Source organism: Falco biarmicus, chromosome 7 (genome assembly GCF_023638135.1).
Source record: "Falco biarmicus isolate bFalBia1 chromosome 7, bFalBia1.pri, whole genome shotgun sequence".
In the NCBI taxonomy this organism is placed as follows: Eukaryota; Metazoa; Chordata; class Aves; order Falconiformes; family Falconidae; genus Falco; species Falco biarmicus.
Window position 1 is genome coordinate 42912492 of NC_079294.1, and position 26371 is coordinate 42938862.

At 45.8% G+C, this 26371-nt stretch overlaps 1 protein-coding gene and 1 long non-coding RNA gene across 3 annotated transcripts in view; one reads left to right on the forward strand and one right to left on the reverse strand.

Moving 5' to 3' along the window:
- Positions 1 to 881: 881 nt before the first annotated feature.
- On the reverse strand, positions 882 to 4645 carry LOC130152494 (uncharacterized). Its single transcript, XR_008822990.1, has 2 exons — positions 4491 to 4645; positions 882 to 2162 (listed from the first exon to the last, which is right to left on the reverse strand). It is a non-coding gene; the product is annotated as an uncharacterized LOC130152494 (long non-coding RNA).
- Positions 4203 to 26371, forward strand: part of SYNE2 (spectrin repeat containing nuclear envelope protein 2) — a 191426-nt gene continuing 169257 nt past the window's right edge. Inside the window, exons 1-2 of one of the 2 annotated variants that reach the window (XM_056346104.1) lie at positions 4203 to 4346; positions 22670 to 22785. In XM_056346104.1, coding sequence (XP_056202079.1) covers positions 22695 to 22785 — 91 coding nt within the window. In that variant the 5' untranslated portion in view covers positions 4203 to 4346; positions 22670 to 22694. Of the gene's footprint in view, positions 4347 to 9831; positions 9972 to 22669; positions 22786 to 26371 lie in introns of those variants that run through there. The other variant, XM_056346105.1, reaches the window with a different exon arrangement.

Genomic DNA, 26371 nt, shown 5'->3' on the forward strand with positions numbered 1-26371 from the left:
GTAGACTGGAAAAGTTTACTCACGCATAGTGCCTGCATTATAAATAGAGCAAAACAAGCCTTGCTCAGTTCAGATTGCAGGAGCCTGCCCTGCCCTCAGGAGACTAACCTGGGCTGTGCCTCTGGGTGAGTGCAGTCTGGTGCCTCTGCTCTGAAAAATTTGGGAGTTCACATCAAACTGCATTTTCAGCATTGGTTACCTTAGGACTCTTACCTCCCTGAAACACATCACTCATGCAATGCTTTATAGAAAGATGCATGTGGTGCAGGCTCCTATATGCTTCTATAAGGTTCAGGTGCTAATTTCTAAGTGTAAGTGTAGAAGGCTTCGGTTTTAGCCAGGAACCGTAGTCTGCAGGCAAAATCAGGGGAAAAAGGGAACTGAAGGTGAGGATATTTACTTTGAGAGGTATAAATTTACTAATTATGAGCCTATTCCAGGAGACTTCCTACAGATTTGCTGCGACTTCAGTGTTATTAACCTATTTTTCTCTTCCGGAGCTGTGCTTCTCGGTCCTTAAATTAGCTTGTAACCTAACAAAGCATTTAAGCATGTGCAACTTTAACCACCTAAGTGTTTCCACTGCCTTCATCAGAAACAATCAGATGTTAAAGCCAGTGTCCACGCCTAAGTGGTCTGCTGGATTGTCATCTTTCATGCTGGGGATGGTGTCATACATGATGTTTAGATTAAATGGGAGGGGAAAAGGGAGCATTTCTAACATGATTACAGTCAGATTTCCTTTTATGTTTTGCAGAGGAAAATTGTATGCAAATGCTGCAAGTGCCTGTATGGATTCAACCTTTTGTTTCTCTTTTTTGATCTCCTTAATTCTGACAAACAAGTTGCCCATGATTGCTGAAAAGAAATGCTCCCTGAGGCATTAGGCCATGGGCTTTATTTTTTTTTTTTTGAGGGGCACTGTGGATTTAGGCAGACCCCTGTTTGCCTGCTCCTGGCTACACTTGCCCACTCCAACATTCTCCCTCCAGTTGCACCTGGGTAGAAACAGGTGAATTGTGCCTTGAAACTGAGTCAAGGTAAAAATAACTGCGGTGGGGAGGGTGCTGCTTTTTTTAAGCAGTCTCTGGTCCATTTGATGACAGAACGGCACAAAGAGCTGCACCAGCACAAGGGAGGGAGCATAACCCAACTGCTCCATCAAAGTGCTGCCACCAAAAATGATGTCTGTAGAACCACAGCGTTATTTCCTCAGTGTTGCTGCACCAGCAGGGTGGAAGATTTCTGGCATGGTGCTGGTCCCTTGTTCTTTTGCTCTACAGTCCTGTTCCCAGCTCCAGCTTATGCCATGCTTTCCAGTCTCTGTGCTGGATCCTGCTGCACCCTCAGTCGTGCTGACATACCTCTTTGTGTGTCCATACTGCAATCGAGTCCTGGGAGCAATCCAGCTGAAAACAAAGTATTCTTCTGGGCTAACCTCAATATGGCTCCCAGCTCCAGCGTACACACCGTGCCAGCATGGCCCAGGGGGTTGCACACAGGGGAAGGAGGAGGGTCACCAGGCCAAAGGTTTGTTCTGGCAGACTACAGAGTAAACATGACTTGGAGTTTCCAAACAAACTTAGTTTACGCAGCCATCACTATCCTTCAGAATTAACACTTTATCCAGTGGACTTGGGGCATTTGATTTCCCTCCAATGTTGGAATCTAGTTGTGCAAATTCTGCATTATAAAGGGGATGTCCCACCATGAAGCTCACGCCGTTCATCCATGGGACCTGCGAGTGCGAGATACCTGCATGCCTTGTACAAAAGACATCCAGCTCTGTGAGTTTGCTCTTCAGGGTGGTGTGGGAAGGCTGGGGCAAGACACACCACTGGACTATCATACGCGCTTGTTCAGGAGGCATGCAGGAATTGTGAGGGCTTCTCATCCCCACCACAGTTACCTTCACCATCGCCGCTTGTAGCCTGCAGTGCTGCTCTGCAGGGCTTTTGCCCAGCGCCCTGTGCATCCATCCAGGCAGCTCATTTCGGACACCTGTGGGCAGTAGGTGAGAGCCCTGCTCACCCAGCTTCTAGCTGGTCACCTTCCACAGTGGCTGAGCCATGGCAGTCACTTGCTAGCCTTGCTGGCAGTGCCCATATACCTGTGAGAGCATTAGTCTGAGCACAGGGCTCCAGCAGTTCCTAGCTGGGAGGCTGTGTAAAAAAAAGAGAAGAAAGCTTATTTTCAGAGTGTCAGGCTGTACTGAGTAATCAACAGCTAGAAGATCTGGATATAAAGTAGGCCTATATGGCTTAATTCTACCTTTGTGTCTCACAGCAGGTTTTATGGTATTACTAATTAATTACTCACATTATGCCTGTCCAATAATACCATTCAGTATTAGTAATACTTAGTGTCATAGCTTCAAAGTGCTTCACAAGCTAGTTAGGAAATGCATAACTTCAGTGGAAACAAGCACCTTGGGCTGGGACCTGTGCTTGTGTTTGACAAAGCCTGGCAGGTGCCTGCAATGCTGTGCACACTGGGATGGGGAGCTGTGTGATTCACAGCAGGTTTAAGCCAGCAAGAGCAGCATGGAGCAGTAACGTGGGGTGGTGTTCTCCAAGGCACAAAAGGTCAAGACTCCATGAGACTTTTTCTGCTGAATTTGATGGCACGTGGAAGAGTCTCAAATGATCAAGAAGGGGGCTGACATAATTCTGCAAGTAATAGGGCTTGGCTTTGATAGTGCATTTTCTTCTCTCCTTCCTTAAACACAAGGCTGAGATCTGGCAGTGAAAAGTAGCAAATCAGTCAGAAATGCTTGTTTCACTTCAAGGACATGCACTACAGCAGTCATAACACAGAAGTTAAGAAACTACAGCACAGCCAGAGTGCAGCCCTTCACCTTCAGCTGTGTCTGTGGAGTACCGAAGACAATGGTGTTACTTACTATACAAACACCAATTAATCTTCAATAAAATAAGTAAAAAAAGTACATAAAGAGCGCTCATGGGTCAATCTGTCGCAAGGACAGCATGAACTGGAGCATATGTTTGCCAAGGCAGGGCAGTAAAGTTGTAACCAGCTTTGACTGGTGCTTCTGCAAGTTGGGCTGAGCTGAAGTAGCACTCAGAGAGGTGCAGGGTTCACTTTTGCCTGGAAAAGAAGGATTTCCTTACAGAAAATCAGGGCTCCAGATCTGGCAGAGTCTCTCTGAGTGTCTGCACGTCTGTGGGTATTAAGAGAAACTTTAACAAGTAGGTACGTTTGGCTTTGTAGCCTTCAAATGCAAGACTTTGCTTGCTTCTGCTTATTTTAAGCGGGCTGATGTGTTATCAGCACAGGTTGAGGAGACGGCCGATGTATTGGTGCTGGCAGGAAGAGGCTTTTGGGAAGTGGTATTTTTCTTTGCATAGTGGCTGACCTCTGGTTGTGTAAAGCAAATCTCAGTATTTATACCCTCTCACTTCGCGAAGCCTGCAGCCAAAAGCTAGCCAGTATCAAGTGGAACCAATCCAAGGAATTCCTTCCTTTCCCCCTTGCAAAAGCCCTCCTCTGAAGCTCTAGAAGAGCCCCGGTTTGCTCCATGTTCACGTAACCGGGCCCCTGCTTCCCCTGCCGGAGTCCTGGCAAGGCAAGGCCAGATGACGCTGCCCCTACGGCTGGGGAAAGCCTGGACCTGGAAGGGGGTAAGTTGGCTCGGGCCAGGGAGCGCTGCCTGAGGCGAAGGGAGCTGAGCCGGGCAGGGCTGTGAGGCCGTGCAGGGAGGGGAGAGGTCTCCAGCTGTTGCCTGCTCGTATTCCCGCCCTTCCACAGCTGGCTGGGAGGCTGCAGAGCGGTGACAGCACTGAGGTACTTTCTTGCTTTGTGTCTCCGTCTCCCCAGGCCAGAAAGCGGTTCCGAGCACCGCACAGCTCTTCCCATCCGGCTCCGGGACGAGCCGCTGCCCGGGGCGCGAGGGCCCGGTGGGCTCTTCCCGCGGGGCCCGGGACCTCCCCCGGCGCGCTGAGGAGCGGCACAGGCCGGGGCAGAGCCCGTTCCCCGGCCCACCCGGGCACCCCGCGCCGCCGGCTGGTGGGGGCACGGGAGGGTGCGAGGCGGCGGCAGCCCCCGCCCGCCCGGCGGACGGCGCGGCTGCGGGGTCGGCGGCGGCCCGGGGAGGCCGCGCAGCCCGCCGGGCCCTCCCGCCGCAGCGGGGGGAGGCGGAGCGCCGGCCGGGCCGGGCTGCGGGGGCCGGGGCCGCGCGCCCGCGCCGCCTTCCCGCTCGCGGGCGGAGAGCGCGCTCGCTCGCTGGCAACGGCCGGGGCGGGGAGCGGCCGGTGCCGCCGGTGCCTCCTCCTCCTCCTGCTGCCGCCGCCCCCTCGCCCGCCGCCGACGCCGGGCCTGCGCCCGTGGTGAGTGTGCCCCGCCGGGACCCGCCCGCGGGAAGTTGCGGCGCGGCCCGCTCGCGTCTTTGTGCGGAGAGCGGTGGCTCCGCCGGCCCCAGCCCGCCGGTGCCGCCGCCCCGCCCGGCGCCCTCCCCTCCGTTGCCCCGGTACCTGCCGCTCTTTGTTCCCCGCCGCCTTTGTTCCCTCTCTGCCGGCTTCACCTTCGGCACCGCCCGCGCCCCCTGCGCAGCGACGCCCCACGGGGGGCGCGGAGGGGACCCCGCTCCCGGGGCGAGTGCCCCCTCTCCCAGCCCTTTTGCTGGGGAAGCGGCTGAGGGGCCGCGGGGGGCGGAGGCAGCGGCGGGAGTTGGCGGGGCACGGCCGGCGGCGGGAGCCGGGCTCTGTGGGAACTGCCGCCCCCGCCGGGCCCTGCCCTCCCCTCCCCGCAGCGGTGCCCGTCCGGCGGCGCGGCCGGCAGCGTTTCCCCGGCGGGAAGCGGGAAGCGGCTGGTTCGGAGGCGGCGGGGAGCGCGGCCGGGGCGGGGGAGCGCTCAGGTAAACGGCGGTTACCGGCCGCCCCGCGCCGGGCTGGGGTTGGGCGGGCCGGGCTGGGCAGTCGCGCTCCCTTGGGTTCCGCGCTTGGGAGCCGATGGCGGGTACTGGCTCAGGCAAAGTTCTCGGGACAAGGAGCTGCTACTTTCGGGCGGTTCTGCCGCCGGCGGTTTGGTAGCGCTGGGCCCGGGTAAAGGGGTGCCGGCTGCGGGCGCTTCCCGCCGCGTGGGGCTGCAGCCGCTCCCGGGGCGGCGCGGCGGGGCCCGGGCCGCGGCCCCCGGGGCTCTGGGGCTGCGGTCGGGGCGGGCTCTGGGCGGGGGCTGCGGGGTTAAGGGAGGGCGCTCTGGCCTGTCCCCTCACCGAAGGTGAGATGCCGTCACCTGGCTTTTAGATGCCTAAAACCAGCCTCGGCCCTCCCTCCCCTCAACAGGGTCATTCCTCTTGCTCCTGTGTCCCGCCTGGGAGCTGCTGGAGGAGTTGGGAGGCAGAGCAGGTGCGCGCTCCTCGAGTTACTCAGTACCTACACCGAGGAAACTTCACTTAAAGTTTGGCTGCGAGTTTCTCACGGCCTTTGTCAGGTCAGCGAGCGTGTGCTCCTCACACCTCCGTGTCCCTCTTTCAGCATGCCTTGTGTCCCGTCTGCCCTCTCCCCCTCTTTCTGTCATCCCCACGTTCTCTTCAGCTTTCGGGGCGATCTCACGTCACAGAGACACTTACGACAAAGACGTAAGTGCCACGTGCAGGATTTGGGCCGGTTATTGTGACCGCTGGCCAAGCTAACAAGACCGTAGCGTGTTTATAGCCCCGCTTGAAACGCAATACCTGCAGGAGGGACACACGTGGCCTCTGGCGCCTGGGTAGCTGAGTCACGGGCTTCAGCCGTTCCTGGGGTGGATTTATGGCTCCGGGAAGGGGCACGGTGGTGGCTGTTAACGCTGCCCACAATAACAGTGTCTGCTGCCCCACAGGCACACATGCAGCTGCCTCACGTTGAAATCGGGGTCGCCTAAATAGCTGATTTCTGAGGCAGAAGGTGACATGCCTTGGTGGGAGAGGACAGGGTGACGTGGGGTGAGTGTGAGGTGGCAGGGGAGCGGATGGCAGCGGGGACGAGTTGAAGCAGAGGGGGATGGGCAGTGACATGGGGGAGTTTGGGGGGGTGATGAAAAATCAGCGGTAACCACAATCAACGCATTGCCCTGCACTGATGCATACTGTGGCAATGTTTGGACCCTACTTGTGTGAGATGCTGTACAAACACGTGCTCAGAAGTGTATAAATTATGTTTGTTCTTTTCTACTTCATAATAAAGGGTAATGAATAATTGCTTTTTTACCCTAATTATCTATAAAAACATGTAGCGGAATTCCTTTATTTCAACAGTTCTTTACAAATAACCTCAGGAAACTGTATTTGAAGTGCTGTTCCTATCATACTGTGTTAAGAATTGACTGTGATGGTTTAAGAGGGCCGAAGGAGCTGTTTTTCTCCAATTAAATCTGATTAAAAGCTCATTAAAGTAAATGAGAACTTTGTTGGTGTCAGTAGCACTCGGCCAGTCCTGTAGCACGCTAGAGATTTTTTAATTTATTTGTCAGGCAAAGATTTTAGGCATAGAGACAATGAGGTAATTCAAGAAGTGGCATGCACTGCTGGCTAATGATCTAATAGGTTGCAAATGCTTTATCTCCCTAGCTGTTAATTTTAAGTTTTATGGTGTATGGGAACATAGCAAAAGGCAAAAATTGTTGCTATTTGTTCCTTTGCAGTTTTAAACTGTGGGTTTCATGTTATTTCTTCTGATAGGATTTTGGGCAAAGTTGCTTTGTGTTTCAGCAGAAAAATGGGCCAGAGTTTAGCCCTTTTACTGGGTTTGTTATACACATTGTAAAACCCCTTTACCAGTAATTAATTCTGTTAACAGTGAGTTCAGCTCTGCTTGGTTTCCTCGCTGTCTGAATATAGAAATGAACTAAAGAAAAAATCCGAAAGAGGGCATGAAGAAGCACAGCTTGGAAGATCAGGTATAAAGAGCCTCATTCATTTGGGTTTATCTGTAGTACAGGGATATGCCCGTACTCCATGAATCATCTCCTGACATCTGTTTGCAGCGTTGTTTTCTTAGCAACTGCGGCTCTGTTTCAGATCTGGACTCTCAATGGCTGGGTTTGTACGGAGAGATACGAAGAGATGATCCAAACTCGTCCTAGCAAAGCTGTGCCCTTCAGCCCATTTACCCAATTTCTTTTCTTCCCTGGGGCACAATAAGTACTAGTTTTAAAAGTCTACCAGCTGAGATGCTTTTTCTGTGTATGTGCAGAGATGCTTATCTCTTGCTTACCACAACTAAAGTGTTTCCCCAAGATGATCTGGCGGTGTGGGAGAGCACATACCAGGTTGCAGTGGGCTGTGTTGTTTCTCATGTTGAGGGAATGAGCTGTGTGTGCCACCACACTTGCCCTCGCTTTCCCATGGTTTATTTTGAACTGTCATGGGACTTTTAGATGTGGGAGAGGACCTGGTCTTGGAGGAACGCTGGAAATGCAGACAGTGGTGGCAGGGACCCACTCCTAGCAACGTGCCTGTTTGAACAAGTAGTTGGATTAAGTGGTGGGATTATACACGTGGAGTGTGTATGAGGTGTATGAGTAACGCTTCGGGACTGGATCCATAAGCTGTGATTAAAGGGAAGGTGACATTTCCTACAGCTTGCACCTAATCGTTCTTTGCTTGAATTTCATCCCCAGCCAGTGTGGGTGGAATACTCCTGTAAATGAGACAGAGCCTGCATAGCCACTGGGAGATCAGGTTGATCTGATTTGCCAGCTGTGCTCCTTAGAGGGGATTGAGACCTAGCTGGGGTCTGGGGGATTTTTTTACTTCAGCTGATGTGGATGAGTTGGTCTAGAGTGTAAATATATGTCTGGGAATACAAGTGGTATGTCTGTGCTAAGGCACAGGCTACGTTCACCTCACTCCCTCCCGTGCCAACATGGAGCTTCCCCTGCAGGAGCAGGAGATTATACCTGCTGTAGCACATACAACTACTGGACTGTGAATCAAACCGTATAGTGTATGTTACCCCATAGGACATGGATTTGACTGTCTTACCCTTCCTGGACTGACTTGCATCCTGTGGAGCATGAGGGGTGTCGGCAGCAAGCAGTCACTGTGCAGGATAAATGTATGAACGTATTTTGGCTTGAGATAATGCTGAGAGGGGAGAGACCCCTGATGTCTGGAGTGTTTTTATCTGCAAAGGGATTCCAGAGTGGGGTCGGGAAGGCTAAACAGTGCCTCTGAATACTGACCAGCTTTCTGTGACCTTCATGGATCACACACAAACCCCAGTATAAGTGAGGCCATGAGGCAGCCAGCCTCTGTAGATCACCTGTTTCAGAGTGTTCACAGCAGGAGACAAAGCGAGCCGCTTCTGTGGAGATGTGACAGGACCAGGACAGGGACAGAAGAGGGCATGGGGGAAAAACTTCTGTTTAGTTCAGCTGCGTACCCAGAAAGGGAGAAAGGGCTGGTGCAGAACAGGCTGTTATCTCCCCACAGGAGGGGAAATGGGGCAGAGCTTTGACTCTGGCCATAACTTTGGTCACTGGTCTCTTGTGGGGAAGCATGTTTGCTTTCTAGTGTTCCTGCAGCGTGCTGATAACTCCCTACACAATGCAGCCGTGCAAATTGGCTTGAGAGGTTTTTAAGGAATTGCTGACCCATATTACTGATACAAGCAGTACTATTTGTGGCCAGGGATGGGGAAGAAGAGAAAATAATAGTATTAGTTACCTGAGCTTTAAGACTCAAGCTGCAAGTTCTATCACAGGAAATGACAATTCAGATGTAAAACAAAGCACTTGTAATTACTTTGATGGAAGTGTAGGGAGGAGGCAGAAATGTGGGTTTTACAGGAAAAAACTTTTGTTTTCTGGACCTTTTGGCCTGTTGGATGCCAGGAGAAAGAGAAGTTGGTGAATGATGAAGGGGCGAGGCAGAGAGGGGAGTGAATACACTGCTGAACATACCTTGTTGGTCTGCAGGAAATGGCCTGTGTACAACTGGCCATGAAGCGGTTGTAAAGACACTTTAGAAGTGAGTTCAGCTCAGTTTGCTTTAGTGACATCACCTAAATGATGCAGGGAGAGAAACAAAAGCTGCCCCGCAAGCAGCATGTCCTGCTTCTTGGAGGCTCTCATGCGGTGAGCAACTTGGAGTTTTGCTTGCAGGCATATTTGGTGAAAGCTTCAAGTTCAGTGACTGAATGGAACCCTTCTAGCAAAGCCAAGCCCTCTTGGTGAAGGTGGATGCATACTGTCTAGCTACAAGATGTTTATGAGGGAGGGAAGCATAGAGCTTGTGTGATGTGTCTGGTTGCTTACTTCCTTTCTCCCAACTTGAAAGGCTGAGATTCCTCTTGCCATGCTAAAACATAACTATCTGCGAGAGAGTTCTCCAGACTCCTTTCATAGTCACTAGAGAGGAGCAAACAGTTCTGGACCATGATTCATCTACACTGAATTGAACAGTTAAAAATACACCCGACGAACTGCCCTAAAAGTGCCTGTTTCTCTCCATTGTTTCTGCAGAGTTCAAACAATGAATGTGCATGGAGGCATCTCTCTTGTAGCTGTTTAGTGTCAGGAGAGCTGAATCTCGGCCAAAGGGTCTCATATCCCAGCGGAGATTCTAGGAGGCTCCTAGTGTCCTCATTTCTACCAGACTTGGCGTCCATGTAGGTTGCACCGTGTCAGGCAGTGTGCCTGGAGGGCTTTACCCGAGACTGGAGAGCAGGCAGCAGTGCCCAGTTCAAAGTCATCCTCCTCCCCTGGTCAGTCATTGGATTCAGAAAAGCTTTGGGCTGGACCCACAGCGCCAGACAATCTTCTGCTATAAATATGGGGCTGAGGGGATTTGTGGAGTGGCTTTTTCAAGGTCGCACATCAGGTTAGTGGCAGAGGTGGAAGCGGTGAGGATGACTGCAGGCTGCCGCAGGCGTGTTCCTTCCCCTGCCCATGCTCCTGGCAGCTGCCTTGCAATCTGCTGCTCTCCTGGGGGTGAGACCAGCTGCCTGGCTTTTGGGGGTGGATGGTGCCTGGTAGGTACTAGTTTCCTTTTTGTGAAAACTTTTTGCGAAGTTATATAGGCTGTTACTCATCCTCCTTTCCCTGTCCTTTCTCATCCCAAAATCCATAGTTCAGGCACATAGCTGAATTACTGTGTATCCATTAGGCTGCTGAGGATGATTGTACTTGTGCTGTCACAAACAGATAAGCCTTGGAGTAAAAGTGCTACAGTTCAGGCTCGTAGTAGCCTAAGACGGCGTGTGTGATTATTCAGTCATGTTCAGAGTAGGTGTGGAACTCTTTAAACAGACATATGTGAACCTTGCAGTGCATATCTAAATGCAAAACTCAGGGAGTTTTGGAACCACACAGGGAGCTGTGACCTGGTCTGATCTGAAGTGTTGCTGCCACCGCTGAGTTATTTAGCAGCCTGGGGAAAAAAAAATAAAATCAAGAGCTCTTCTGGAAAAAGCCTAATTTATCTGTGCAGGGAAACCAGGGTAGGTTAAGGATAAAATTCCTCCTGTGTGGAGAACTAGTTTACAGCAGAAAGACTTCTTTTGCTAAGTGAGCTGAGTGTCCAAGGGGAGAATTTGCTGAAGGAATTTGCTTGTATAGCAGAGATAGGAAGTACAGACAAGTGCCGAGTGTTAAATGGATCCTGTGCACTTCGGATTTCAGACAAATACCAGAGCATTCTCCTACCTTTTTGATAAATGAGGAAAAATACGATAGCCATGAAATAGAAAGAATGTGTTGTCTGAGCCAGGATTCAATTCCTAAAGTTCTGCTGAGGGGGTCCATGGGTGAACTCTCTGGAAGTGAAACGAATGGCAATTTGATCCCAGAGAGAACAACTGGGGAGAGGAGGGAAAGAGTAAACTATTAAATAAGGGCTGGGAGAAAAGCCAGTCTCTAAAAATAAACATTGAAGATCAATTCCTGGTATTTCCTGGTATTGTCATCTGGCATCACCAACCACTTAGACTGCAACAAGGGGTTTCACAGGTAGCAGACTGACAGGTTTAAGGTTGGTTTGGTTTGTTGTTTGTTTTTTTTTTAAGAAAAAAAAAGTGTCTGATTGTGAACAAATGCTTCCTACGCAGAAGTGGGTGGGATGTTGGTGATGAAATACTCCTGGGATGGAGAAAGCAGAGCTTGTTGTTGTAAGAAGGAAGCAAGAGCAGAGCTGGCTTTGTTTTGGAGGGGTGAAAAATCTGAATTTTCTTCCTATTTATGTGCCCTGGGCACCTCAGCAGTTCCTAAGGGGGAGGAAGCAGATACCTGTGCAATGTAGGTGTGAGTAAACACTGTTCCTGCAGAGCAGTTGTGCCTTACTAGTGCTGTAGGTAAACTTGGAATGGCTTTACAGACAACATTTGTGAGGGAAGGCTTCGCGTTGGAAAAGCTTGAGGTGACTGAACATGTTTCTTCTTGCAAAGAGTCTCTGAAAAGCCAGTCCAGGAGTTTACTGTCCCGAAAGCCGGTGGAATTGTAAGGAAATTGAAGCATATCCTGTTCCAAGGAATTGCGTTGGCGGTCACATGCCATCTCCTTGCTGGAGTTTTGTCCTGGACAACTGGAGTGACTGCGAGAGGTACATCTCTGCAGAATGTACAGAACCATGCCTCGGTGGGCTGGGGTTGGCTGGGGCAGCCAGACGTTGTGGCTTGCGGCTTACCTCCCCTGCTTGGCCGTGGCCTAGCGGCGCCTGCCTGGCCCAGGAGAGGATGGCACTGCAGCTCTGTTTACGCAACATGCGTTCTCTGTTGCTTGACTGAACTTGCCTGTAAGTAGCTTTTGTGTTAGTAATGTTGCTGCCTTTCAGCGAGGGAGATGCACAGGGCTCACAGGCCTTCATCCTCTTTATGTCTATTGTGAAAAATCCCGGTTTTCAAAGAAGGCAGCCTGGACTTCTCTGTGATTCAGACACTGGTGAGGAGGCTCTGTCATCCTGCGTGCTCAGAAGGGGAATGCGTGAAATAAGTAAGGCATCCTTTAGTCTGGGCTATTTCTGATTTGGAGTCTTTGGCTTTGCAATTGCAACTGTATTTTTTTTAATCTATTTTGTATAGCGTGAACAGTTTATTCTAGCAGGTTACTGCCTAGCACCCAGTTCTTTCTCTTGCCTTGTCTATGTGCAGTTTGGCTGTTTGGTCCTCTCTGGCAACCGTACTGGTAAGAATAACAGTGTTTGGCCTGGTTTTCACTGCACACACAAAGTTATTCTACAGGCTTGAAACTATGCTGTAAATCAGAGATTTAGGTTTGTGTGATGTTTTTTTTCTCCCCTCTAAAGCAACTAATTCTTTGAAAGCAAAGAGAAAGGCATTTTATTTGTCTTAATCAGTAAACAAAAGTGCTTCACTTAGTGGAGTAGTGGAGAGGCTCTGCTGAGTTGCCTGTGCAAAGCCCTGTTTTTCTCCTGCAGCAGAGGGTCCTGCACAGTCAGCATGGGAGACACTGTCGAAAGGCCCTTTTCATGTGTGCAAAACCAGCACAGACACACGAATGTGCAGGCTGTGCTTGGAGGAAGGCTGCTTTGCCCACAAACCTTGAAGTGCATGGAACAGAAGGTGTAAAAACTAAACACAGGACCCTGACTAGCACTTGGGGGGGGAACTTTTAGCTGGATGAATTATATGGACCTGAAAAACTGACTCTTTGGAGAGACAGCTCCTCCAGGTCAGAGCAGAGGTGTACTGGGGAAGAGTGGTAGTTTGCACTGCTGTAGCCTCAGCTGGACATGCTTGAGAGAGAAGCTGATGAATTCACAGCTGCCAGGCTGGGACCTATCATTTAAATTGTAATTTGCCCTACAAATTTGGCAAGCTTCATTTGCCCATTCGCTTGACAAATCTCTTTTGTGTTCTGCTGCCTGCGTGAAACAGCAAGTGCTGCCGGAGAGAGCTACTTGGAGTAGATTACTTTTCTCTGCTATATTTAGGGATCAAAACAAGTTTGTGATCTTTACAGGAATACTGCCAAAGCAGATAGGTTTAGCATGAGACATGCCCTTTCTCTTTTGGCTCCCAAATGCACATTGCATTTCACTTCCCTGTCCTGACAGCATCGATGGCTCTCTCTGCAGAGGTCTGTTGTGCAAACATTGCGCTGACACTTCCAGTGATTTTGCTCAGTAAGAACAAGTCCCTGCTTTAGTGAAAACTCCTGCATCTAGATTGCTGTTATCCCTGCCTTCCCCTTTTCTTAACTTCCTGAAAGAGCAGATTACTAGTCTTCAGGAAGATCTTTCTAAACAAGCACGGCCTTATGATTTAATTGAGGAACTCCAGGCCTTTTATTGCTCAGGCCAGCTTCACTCAACAGAATAATCTGTTTGTTAACCATCTGACTGTTTCCTTTATTTTGGGAAAAGGGGAATTAGGAAGGCAGTAGAAAGGAAACATTCATATTACTTCAAAGGCAGAACATTACTAGGAGTCTGATTCTCATTAATATCGTGTCATTAATACAAAGCAGGTGTAGTTATTATGTACTGCTATTTTAAATACCTTTTACACCATGTGAAGTGGCTCCAGTGTTAATGAGAAGCTGGCTGTGAGTCTCTATTAAAAGACTAACTGAAGAATTCCAGTTGCAGTCCAGGGGAAAGAAAGAAACATTTGTAAATAAAAGATAGAACTTATTGCAATACTTCTTGCTTGGTTGAAGCAGGAAGCGTTGTTCGGTTTGTTCTGGAAGCGTTGTTTGGTTTGTTCTGATCAGGCAGTCCCCTGCACGAGAATTGAACTTGCTGTGATTGCTGGCAATTCCCTCCCCCTTCCCTTTGCAATTGTAAGAACTGACTCTGGGCCAGGAAGCGCGGAGGAAGGGGTATGATGAGCTGCGAGCAGCCCTTCCCCTTTGAGATGGGAGCTGTGTGCCTACAGGTCTGAGGTCTGTCTGCACCCTGCGGCGCCAGGACAGCTGCGGCCGCGCTGCACCCTTTCCCCAAGGAGGCCAGGCAGAGCATGGCTGCTCACCACTGTGCCTGGCTGCTGCGCCTTGCCTGAGCCCATGTTGCCAGGGCACGGGGGTCAGCTAGGGGTGTCTTGTGTGGGAATGGAGAAGGGCTTGTAGGACAATTTCTTTACAGCAATTGTTATTGTGTTGCATGCTTTCTGAGTTAACCAAGCGAGTAGGAAGAGGTCGTGTTTATGCACTGGGTGTACTCCCCAGGTATAGCCACGCAGATCTTGAGCCAGCTTGTGTTTCTCATGTTGTTTTTACCATAACCCTTCCCTGCAGTCCCCATTATCTGTTGGAGGTGGCCTTGGGGCTGCAGCTCAACTGGCGTGCCGGTCAGCAGGGAAACACACAAAGGCTTTCAAAGAGCTTTTCCATTCTGGCCTTGTGGCAACACACCACATAAACACCATGGCTTTTTGCACATCACTGCAGGCTTTTGGGCATTACACTTTGGGCATTGCACAGGTAGATTTGGGCTGGGGTGTGCATATGGGCTTTGTGTTTTGGAGATTGAGTTGTCACCCAAACCCTTGACTTTGAAGGAGCCATGAAGTCAGCATAGTATTTTTGGCTTCCTGCATAGCAGTGTACCCTTCAGGGATGGAGGGGCATGGCATCAGCTTTCTGAGCCTCCAGACATTCATCACTCTTCCTTTTTTCATTAACAACTGTGATTTTGAGTTCTGAGCAGTTCTTGTTTTTATTAACGGTGTGGGAGAACTTGGAAGCCAGTTGAAAACTGAATGTTTTCTCCGACTTTAGAAAGTGTACTTTGACCCTGCATTTCCACTTGGGAATAGATAAATGTGAGATAGGCCCTCATGGGCAAGCAAATGCATCGTGCATCTCCACAGGTCAACTTTTGTGAATGTGGGAACAAGGCTTAGCTCTGTTAATAAAAGTGGGTTTGTGTGTATGTTAACAACAGCATGGAGTTAGTGCAGTTTTCAAACTGTGTAATTGTACCAGGACACCTAATATATTACCACCCCTCAGAAAAAGAAAAGGTTAAGAAAGACACTTTCCTAACCACATTTTTAAATTGATTAATGCAAGGAGAAGATCCATTGTGCTTCTGTAACAGGCAGTGTTACTGATGTGTAAATCAAAGACAAACCAGCAACATTTGCTGGCCTTAAAAAGTGGTGTGGCTTTTGTATACTCATATGCTTGTCCTGGCATGTTTTCAAAAATTATAAATAGATCACTGGGAAGTCCCTGGATAACAAAAGTGTACTGCCGCTGGTTGTCATAAATAAACTAGTAAGAGATGTCTTGGTCTTGCAGCTTTTATTCTTTGGAGGAGTCCTTACTGGTGAATATAGTTTAGGTGTGTCAGTTCGCACAAGGCAAGACTATTTCTGGTGGCGATGGGGTGTAGCTTTGTGTCCATCTCTGTATCTCCCACAGATCTAGTGCTTTCTGGGCTTGGTTCTTTCTGAGCAGACTTGTTCCGCCTTTTGCAAGCTTTTCCCTTTCTGATTCCTTCATCTCCAGCTGTACTGATAGCTTAGGAAGACCCAAGGCTAGACTTCTTTCTGCATTATCCCAGGCAGTGCAGAGTCTCTCTAATGGCATGTGCTTATTAAAAGATGGGCTGATACCCATCTGACTGCTGTAGGATATTATGTAGGATCAGAAGGCTATAGCCGCTTTTTTCCTATCACCTTCAAAGGGATGGAAACCTAATGGAAACCCTTTTCTTCCTCCAGGAAAATGCAGAGGGTGTGCTGTTATTGCTTACTGGATGATGACAAGTTTGGGGCTTTTTGCCAAAAAGAAGGTGTCAGCTGCACAAGTGGGGAGGCCAAAGTAGATGTCAGTGGTGCTGTCCTGATTTTTGCTACCTGAGGATGTGGCTTTGAAGGGAAGGGGATCAGTATGTTTGCTGTGTGATCTTATTCCAGCTGTGGACATGTATACAATCTGAGGTCCCCCACGAGAGCAATGTTGGCAAACATTTTAAATGTGGGAGGGATAAACTTCATTCTGGAGTTGGACCTTAAAAAAAGGGAGCGTTTTAGCGCAGAGATCTTGGAAAATGTGTGTTTTGAACAGAACTTCTTCCCCACTCTTGACACTGGGTGAAAAAATGGTGAAAGCCTTGTAAATGAAGTGTTGAGAAGAAAGCATGACCATCAGACTTAAGTGCTGTGTGAACTTCTCTGACTTAAGAGAGGTGTGAGTACATTGGAAATGAGGGGAAATAAAATATCATAAAAAAGCAAAAAACCAAACCAACTTGAGGGATTTTCTGTGATAATTCTTTAGGTCATATTATGATCTGGATGCCAACAATTTGCCTTTAGGGAGGCTGTGACAGACTTACAGAAAACCAGTTTACCAAAAGAAGGTGGCTCAGCAGCACTTTGTAAGGCTTGAGAGTTGCACTTCTGAATGTTACTGCTTCTTTCTGAATATAAAATAAACTGAGATCTTTGTTAATAACTAAAAAGGAAAAGGGTCTTCTGTCAGTCTGCATTGTGCAGCTCTGCTTCCTTTGGACTAGTTCATCAAAGATAAAAATCTGCTGTTTCTGTTCATGACGTTGGCTCGAGTGAATACATGAGTAATAATAATCTGTTGCTAGGAACAGACTTCAGTTTACATGTAGAGGCCTCTGTGGAGGGAAAGTCTTTTGAGTCCCTCGATGGGTCATAAATAATCAGTGGCACTTCAAAGGAGGAAAAGTAAAAGCAAGCGGCTGGAGATGCCATGCAAAGATGTCTGTAATTCGTATTGCAACACCAGTGGAAAGCATGTAGCCAGCGTAACTGGGAAAATATGGGGCATGTGTCTGCAAAGGCAAAACCAGCCAAGCAGGGGTTTACTAACAGTGGGGTTATAATATCCAACTACCTCTAGCCAGGCTTGTTTGCAAGGTGTCTGCTGCTTTCAGCTTTAAGGAGTGCATATCTGAGATAATTTCATGCCATATGATTTTTCAAGATTGGCTCATGGGGAGGGGTCTGAGGGTACATCTGTGCAGCAGGCACAGTGTCGTGGCATACAGGAGTTAGCTGTAAACTCAGAAGCTGAAAACGGTCGTACCTGGGGCGGTATGGAAATCACACCAACTAGTTTACCTTGCTTCCTAATTAGTGTGCACAGATATCTTGTAGAATGCACATGAAATACACATTTTATATTTTAACTGTAGTTACATAATTGTTTAGAAAATGGCATTTTCACTGTAGAGGAGCATACTGTATAACTTTTTTTCATATGATGAAACCTTCCTATGCTTGGTACTGTGGAAACATATTTGTAAACCATCCTGATCCAAACTCTAATGTTAAGGCTGTGAAATCCTTGCTAATGAATCCTCCAAATCCATCTGAAATGTTTTTTTCCCGCCTTTCTTCTGAGACAAGAATGTCCTTATAAAGACCCTGCTTAAGAAGAGCATCTCATAGGTCTGATTGGGACTTACATCTCACTGGAGACATGGTATTTAAATCAGTGTTGTCTATTCTTATGATAATGACATGTAAAACTTGGGTAGAATTATCTTCAAGTTGGTTCCTTCAGGTTTCTAGTCTGCTGCCTGCACTTAGGTTTCTCTCTGTCAATGTGCCCATGTCTGTATGTTAATACCCAGGGTTTTTTTTTTTCACTCTGCTGGCTAATTTCAGCTGAACTTGGGAAAGGAAGAGAGATTCCAAGCAAGTTAAGTGGAAATTACATAATATGACTGTGTTGATCTGTTTTCCACCTATGTTTTTAGATGCCTATTTTGGGAACAGCTAGAGAGGTAAGGAAGTAAGTACTCTACCAATACCCAGTAGAGGCAAGCCTGGGTTTGAGGATTATGAGTGCTCTTGTCATGGGAAAAGCTTTTGTTGATGGTTGAAACATATGAGCTATAGGTTAAGCCCAGGGTGTCTTGACCATTTACTCCTCTGGAGAATGGTATGGAAAGCTTTTCTCTTGAGGAGTACATTTGTAATGTACCTTTCTTGTGTGTTGAAACACATCTCCCACACTGAAGAGAAGATGACCTCGCCCAACAGCTCTGGTGCAATTCATATAAGTTAATAAACAGGAAACAAATCCATTGGAAACAAGGTCCCAGCATTCCTGGAACTGTCTTTTTGGCTCTGTGGTATTTCACAGGTTATCCCAAGGTGTAAGCAGTTAATGCTTTCCTGCATTAATGCTAGACTCTCGAGAAAGAGTGAAAGACAAGGTCATTCTCTTCACCTTTGGTTTTATCCCCACTGAAAAAGCATGGTGTCGTTTGAAAGCATTTGATTTATTTTCAGCACTATAGGTATGTATTTCCTAGTTGTCCTGGAAATGAAGGATTTGGTTTAGCTCTGCCATTCATTGAATAATTATGAAACAAAATAATTGACTTAAATATGAACTAGAAAAAAAGGTGGTTGTTGTTATTACCTATGAAAAGCATTGCTAAGCAATCTTACCCATAGCTTGATGGTTTTAGACTCTTTAGAGGTTGATATGATATAATTATACTTAATATACTTTATTTGAATGAAATTCAGGGTGGGGGAAGGGCAAAGGGACTAGCATATCGTCCCTGTATAATCTCTTCTCAGACAATCTGTACCTTGTACCTTTTAAAGAATACTAATCCTTGCAGGTATGTCCTCCAAGAGTGTGAGTGTCTCCCCTTCAGAGCAGCTGCGGAGTCTTCTGTTCAGGCTGGGCAGGAATTGGAGGCAGGGCAAAATGTATGTGCCGTGTTGGATGGTGACTGGGGGGTTTCAGGGATGTGAAGGCTTTAGCACAAACTTACCTGGTATTAGCTGTGTGATTTTGTAACCTGCACTGTGGATTTGTTGAGTGGATTTCTGCATTTAAAAAGACATTTTAAAATGTCCCATCCTTTTGGGAAGGAGGCCTTAATTTGACCTTAAAAGAAAACAGGAACATATGCTTTTTTTCATTTATACACGTTCTATGATCATATGCCATAATTTATTTAATAATTTAATTAAAGTTAATGCTTTAAAGCTTAATATACTTTCTGCTTTAAAATCCTGAAAGTTTTATTAACTTCAGCTACTTTCATGCTTAGAGATCTGAACTAAGTTTGAGGTCCCATCACATGACGTGCAGTACAAGCACATAAAAGGAGATGCTATGAACTGTGTGGCTGCTGTAGCTGCAAGGGGATGGGGACAGAGGAGGAACAGTCACAGAAAGGTTAAAATTGCATTTTGTTTTGATTACAAAACTTTTGTCAATGCTGTTCATGGCTTTTGCATATATTCCAGTTATTATAGAAGATTTTTTAATGCCAAATCCTTATGCTAGACTATGCTCCCAATGTCTGTAGCATTGTGCGAGTTAGGTGAACGTGCTTTGGCTCCATCTGTGTCACCATCTCAAATTTGGATGCAATAAAGTCTAGAGATACGTATGTTTTTGCTGTTTGGGGATTTTGTGCTGCTTTTGTGCCTTTAAAAGAGAGTCCTTAAATAGTGCTTAGTTTAAAAGAAAATGGAAAAAAAAAAGAGAGAATAAACTTGTGTTGAAGAGAAAAAGAACATGTGTTGCTACTGATGTTCTGACGTTGAGTGCATGCCCCAGAACCGCAGGAACATACATAGTTTTGGGGATGTCTTGCTTGTAGGTTATGCTGGTGTGGCAATGGCACGTGTCTACCTGTGTGCTTCTAAGTAATCTCACCCTTTACATGGACACCCAATTTGAGTTATAACCTTAAGTCCAGATTCAGGCAGGCTTATTCATTTCACCTGTGGATTCACTGTTGCCCAGGTTTTACTATTTCTTAAATGTCTCTGAAGGCTTACAGTTGGGCACTGGAAAATACAAGGTGGAGGGAATGCAGTTAACTATACCTGTGTCCTGGGAACAAAAAGCAACAGATCTGATGATGTGGTTTGGTTACATACTCTCCATTTGGGTCTTGCTGCTAACTTAGTATCTTTCAAGGTATAGTGATCACAAAATCAAATTCAAGACATACAGTGATACCCAAATGATATGAAGGCCACCTGACATTTTGCATTTTTAGACTTTGGTTTTGTGTTGCTTGATCTTGATAGAAAAAGGAAGGAATTTCCCAGGAAGGATTGCATCTGCTTGGGTATAGGCAGCATTGCTGGGAGAACTGGATTCTTGCTCAGCCCTTGCCCTTGCTCAATTCCTGCAAGATGCTAGCCCTGGCATATAAACCCCAGGTTTTATCAGTGGCAGCTAACTGTGTGGGTTTTATTTGATTGTCTGACTTGAGACTCATACTTCTAGCTCAAGAACAGAGAACTTCTGAGAGTTCTCCAGGGTTGGAAGTCCTAGTGTCCCTTTAATAAAGGCAACCACTTTATGTTGTCTACTTCTGAACAATTCCAATCCTAAAATCACATAAACCCTTTGTGCCACTTGCCTATATGAGTAGGCTTTATTAGAACCCAATATTTATCATAGAATCGTAGAATACCAGGTTGGAAGGGACCTCAAGGGTCACCAGGTCCAGCCTTTCTGGGGAAAAGCACAGTCTAGACAAGGTGGCCCAGCACCCTGTCCAGCAGAATCTTAAAAAGTGTCCAATGTTGGGGAAATCCACCACTTCCCTGGGGAGGTTATTGCAATGGCTGATTATTCTTCTTGTGAAAAATTTTCCTCTTCTGTCCAAGAATCTCCCCAAGAGTAACTTGTACCCATTACCCCTCATCTTTTCCATGTGACACCTTGTAAAATTTCTGTGTAGCACCCTTTATATGCTGGAATATGGTGTTAAGGTGTCCCCTAAGCTGCTTTTCTCAAAGCTGAACAAACGCATTTCTCTCAGCCTTTCCGTATATATCAGGCTTCCCAGTCTTTTGATCATCTTTGTGACCCTTCCCTGGACCCTTTCCAGCCTGTCCACATCTTTTTTGTATAGCTGGGACCAAAACTGAACACAGAATTAATTCCAGGTGTGGCCTGATGAGCACTGGGTAGAGTGGGATAATGTCTTCTTTAGCTCTGCTGGTGATGCCCTTGTTGATGCAACTCAGTGTTCTGTTGGCTTTCTTGGCTATTTAGAAATTTTCTGATTTCCATTCTACCCTCAAGGCATGGCTTGCTTATATCATCTTGTTCTTGTGCCTGCTAAAGATCAAATTAATCCTTTTCATACTCTTTTTGGTAGGCTAAGCAAGCCAAACTTGTAAAACATTTGTTTTCCTTTTTCTCTGATTATTTAGTCAGGTCTCATCTTTACCTGCCCCTGCGAGAACTCCCCTTTCTTGAATCTGGTGCCTTGAGTTTTTAGTCGTAAGTTGGTGGTGACTTTCGGAAATGTTGCATACTCACTGCAGCTGTTGGAATCAGTGCTTCAGCCATACGAACTAGCATTATTTCTCTGGAAAACCAGAGGCAAATTAGCGACTTTTTTTCCCCTTTATTTTCTCTGTGCCTTTGCTTGTTGATAAAATGATGTCCCATGGTGTGTGGGGGGTTGGACTAGAAGATCTCTAAGGGTCCCTTCCAGCCCAAACCATTCTGTGATTCTAAATGTGGGCAATAACCCCTGATGTCACATAGATGCTGTAAATGTGAATTGATTGATGTTTCTGAAGTGTTCAGATGCCAGGGTGATGAGTGCCATAGAAAGTCTTGGGAGGAACTTAATAATCCTGTCATCAGAGCAGCTCTTGGATAAAGCACAAGGACACACATTGTTCAGGGTGAGGAAAACAAAATATTTAATAGCTCCTCATTAAACACATGTTGTCCTTTCTGTGCAGTGAGGGAGACAGGGAGTGAGGAAAAATAGTATGTAGTGGAGTACACAAAGGCTGCCTCATAATTCATATGCACAAGGGAACATAAAAATTTCTCTGGCATTCTTTAGTGTTGTGTTTCCTTGCTCCTCTCTCTATTCACGCCCTTTATTTTGACATATACTTGGTGGATGAGTTATTAATATATGGTGTGTAAATCCTAGTACTTCTGATGAAAAGCTTACAGTTATTTAGGTAACAAAGCTCGTTTAAGGTAAACCCTTGTTTAATTTTCAGCTTTATATGGTTGTGAACTTAAGTTCTTGATAAACATGAGTGTATCTAAGTATACAGTTTTTCCTGCAGTGGCAAATGGAACAATGTAGCTACTGCAGTACCAGAAACAATGTTAGTCTTTTAAGAAAGCTACAGCATATCGTTTACGAAGTTGCATTAGAGACAGGGGAGTTATCAGAGGAGGGGAAAATGGAGGAGTTGGAAAAAGAAACTGCTGCATAGGGTTGGGGAGTAACAAAGGTACCAGACAGAGACAGCAGTTGTAATTATTCTCACATGATAACCGCTGCTTTTTCATTTTACTTAAATCTTTGCAGATTCTGCCTAAATTGTTGCTGTTCTGCAACAACTTATCTGGACAGGAAGAGAACTCTGAAAAGCACAAAGATTTTTTTAAAAAAATTGGTTTTGGCAGCAACAGTTCTGCAGAAGGCATTGTAAGCCTTTGTCACCATGACTTTCTCAAAGCAACTGTGTTTGAATTTTCCTAATCCTAGTACTTTTCTTTTCATGGAAAGACACGCTGGGATCCATGGTTTGTGTTGTGGAGTACTGCTGGCCACCATTAGAAAAGAGTCAAGGGACCAAAGTTTGGATTCATGCAGTAGGAAGTTACTTTATTCTGTATAAGCTAAGGAAACAGCCTACCAAGGGAAGAAAACACAAGCCAAAACACATCTCATCACCACACACTTGAGCATCATCAGTACTTAATGTAAAACTGTAGTGATTTTGGTTTTTTTCTTTTTTGTTTATAATTTCAGTTTGGAAATTGATTAAAGAATCTCCATGGAGTTAAATATGGCATCAAAGCAGTTATCTCCTTCAACAGAGGAGCAGGCTTCCTCTGAAATAGATGATCTCTGTCTATCGCTGCAAGGTAAGTTACTGTAGTTTTCTGTGCCTTTGTAATGTAGATTTTTTTGGCAAAAGTCTGTGACTGTGTGTACAAGTTGAAGGGACTTCTGATAAACCTGTTAAAACTAGCATTATGATCAGTGTAGTTAGTTCATGTCTGTGCTTCTTTGCAGATGTTTCTATGTTTTGTGAGAGGCACTTCAGCAGTGAAAGATAACAGCTCTTGTAGTACTTTCTCATATTTTCAGATCTGTTGCCTTCTCTGGTACAGATGTGCTCACTAGTTCTTATATTTTGTTATTCAGAATACATGTTACTGTAAACTATTTTCAAGGGAACTGCCAGTATGAAAACAGTTATGCCATTTCATTAGTTTCCTTGTTTTCAATTTGCTGACAATTAGGTGGTTACATTAAGCTGTCTTAATGAGGCTATTAACCACAGTACTATTTTATTTGATTTTAGTTTTGGTTTTCTGTTCTTACTGCTAGATCCCCTGGAAGTGTAGAAAGATAGCTTGTGGCCAAAACAAGTAGAAAATTTTTGTGGCTTCTAAACAAATTTCTTAGAGATCAGAGTCTTTCATCTGTACTGGCAATGAGTTATAACTTATTAAGGAAGCACTCACTGGATGATTTTTAATTGTTCCAATTTAATGGCAGCTACCGGGATGGTTAGGTGATAATGAGTACATCAGAGCTGGCCTCTGAGATAGGCTTTCTGGGTTTTCTGATCATGTGTTGAATTTCCTTCTTTAAGAATTTCCTAGGAAGGCTGATTTTTCCTCTGAACATATTTGTGAAAACATTCATGGAGGCTACCAAGGACGCTAGTCCAGGCAGCAGGACTAGCACTGCTGAAAAGCCCATCTTTGATGTATGCAGAGCCTGGTTATTCTAGGATGGATGGGCTGTCGTGTTTCCACAGAGCTATTTCCTTTTAGCTCACTTGCAATGAAATTACTATGGTGCTTAGTTGAGAGAAAATATGTTTAAAACAGATGGTGCAAAAGAATATTCTGCCAAGTCACTTCTGCAATCCATATTTGCACTAATATTGTCATTGAAGCCATGTGTTTTGATGAGTGAGTGTTAACAGTGGTCTAAAGCCAAATGTCTTTAATGGTGAATTTTCTTCCGTTTTGCTTCAGTATTACATTTTCAGGACAGCAAGCAAAAACTCCTAGCAGACAGGAGCTAGTCTGGCTGTTGCACCAAGCACAGTTTGTCAGACACACATTTGTTGTGCCAGTCAAAGTCAGCCTTTGGTACAAAGACTGAGGTGGCTGTTGTCATGAAGTGGGTTTGGAAAACACTGCCTAGATTTAAGGCAGAGGGCGCTGAATTAAAGTTACATGCGATTTTAGAATAGGGTTTTATTTTGCAATAATATTTATGCTATTTTCTGAAAAGTCGGATTGATGTTTGTGTTGAATAACAGTAGGGCTTTTTGGTCAATATCGCAGTGAAAGAGCCCTGCTTATTAAAATGAGTAAATTATATTTCTTTGTTGTCGTAATTTGAGCTCCTAGATTACACTGAAATGAACACACTGCAAATCTGGGGCCAAGTTGTATGTGCCTGACTGCTGTAAAACATCCAGAGACATCCCTTAGATGCAATATAAGCAATTTTTGTGATAATTAAAGATGCAACAAATGGTACAGGTGTGTTCTATGTATGGAGCTGTGATGCTGCAGCATCTGCTCTGGGTCAAACAAATAAATGGCAGCACAGCTGCAATGAAGCACCGAAGACACATTCCCTGACGTGACATATAGAAACCATTAGTAACTCTACCTGCTGATCTGTGGTAGCAAAGGTCAAATAAGAATAATAGGGTCACTCAAGGAAACAGGTTTTTCCATTAATAAGAATCTTGGGATGAGATTTGCAAAGCAGCCAGAGACTTTGATTACTTCACATCTTCAGGTTCACCTGGATAAGTTGTAGAGAAATCTCAGATTGAAGGAATAGCTGCTTATAACTATCAGAAAAGCAGCTTACTTTTTGGGTGACTAAAGATGGGTGTAAAACTTGTTATGAGCTGCTTTTCAAATTAAGATGTAGCTTCAAAGGGTATGTCCAGCTTTGTATAATACACAGAATCACAGGAGGTATGCATAAATACTTGGTGCAAAAGAAAAAAGTAGGGGTGAGATCTAGTCTGAATTGCTCATATTTTAATCTACATTTAAATTATTTGGGATCCAATCTTCTATTAGTCCTGAAAGGCATCCAGTGGTGATAGAGCACTTATCTAGTTTGGTTAATTAGGATATAGCTTCCCTCCCAGCATTGCATTATAGGCTGGCCCCACAGACGTGTCCAGTCTGGCCCTCAGCCTTAGTGGAAGAGGCACAGTCAGGGTCCAAAATTCTTTTCAGCTACCTGAAATGAGGAGGTTTGTCACCTTCTTTGGCAAGAGAAGAGCTTCATGGCAATGTTTTGAGAACTGTTGTAGGTATGACTACTCTTTGCCGATGAGCAGGAGGGTGGGATTGCAGCAAGAGAATGTGCAGCCACTTGTGGATGGGTGGCTACAGCAGAAACTGAACAGGGTTTGTGGCACTCTGGAGCAGGAATATTTCTTGCTTTCAGGATGTAGATCTCTGTACCTGTGGAAGGATCCAACCTCCGCTTTCCCTCCCATGCACAAATCTTTCCCTGTTCTTCCTTAGGAAAACAGACAGAACCTGTGTGTGGAGCTTACGTCAAACCTGTGCAGAACTCCGTTTTCCCTTTTTCCCGTGCTTACTGAGCTAATTGATAGCAAGAGAGTGTGTTTTAGCTCAAGGAGTTTGGGGCTTGCACTTACTTTTTCACTGTTTACTTAACTGCAGGGGTCCTAATATTTGGCTCTGCTTATTGATCTATGTGCATGTTACTGCTTGTTACTGTACCCCAAAGGATGATCATATCAGAATGTGGCTGCTAAAACTGTTTTTGAAGAGTGTTTAATGATATAAATTAATTATATTGTTTCCATGCAATTACGTCTAATCCTTTATGAATGATTTCAAGTGAAATTGAAAATACAGTGGTATGTATGGATAGGTTTTGTTATGCCACATATAGTAGATTGCACTCATCTCCAAGGAGGACATCTATCTGAGACCCGATTATCCAGAGGTCAAGTAGACTTACACAGCAGTATTTTTTTTTTGTTCTAGTTGTATGCCTCATCTGTTGGGGCCAGTATGTTGTTACAGCTACAGGTTTTTTTCTTTAACCAGAATGATCGTTATATGTTTATTAAGTTTTTTCAAGAGTGGCTTTTACAAACCAAAAAGCTCCTATAGGAGCTGCACAGGAATTTATGCCCTGTTTCTGCTGCCTGCTGCCCAGTGAGGAGCTGGTCTGCAGTTCCCCTAACTGCGCAGCTGCCATGGCACATGACAGGGCTGATGGCACTGGAGAGGCAATTGATACATGACACTGCCTAAAAAAAAAATCGGTCATGGACATTTTGGTCTGTTTCGCATGTCTAATGAAAAAATAGATTATATAGTTGTATAAATGTGTTTCCTCCTAGATAAATTTTGGTTTGTTAAAGGCATTATCAGGTGCTTTAACTGGTTAAAATCTGCCATTAAAATGTCTAAGGAG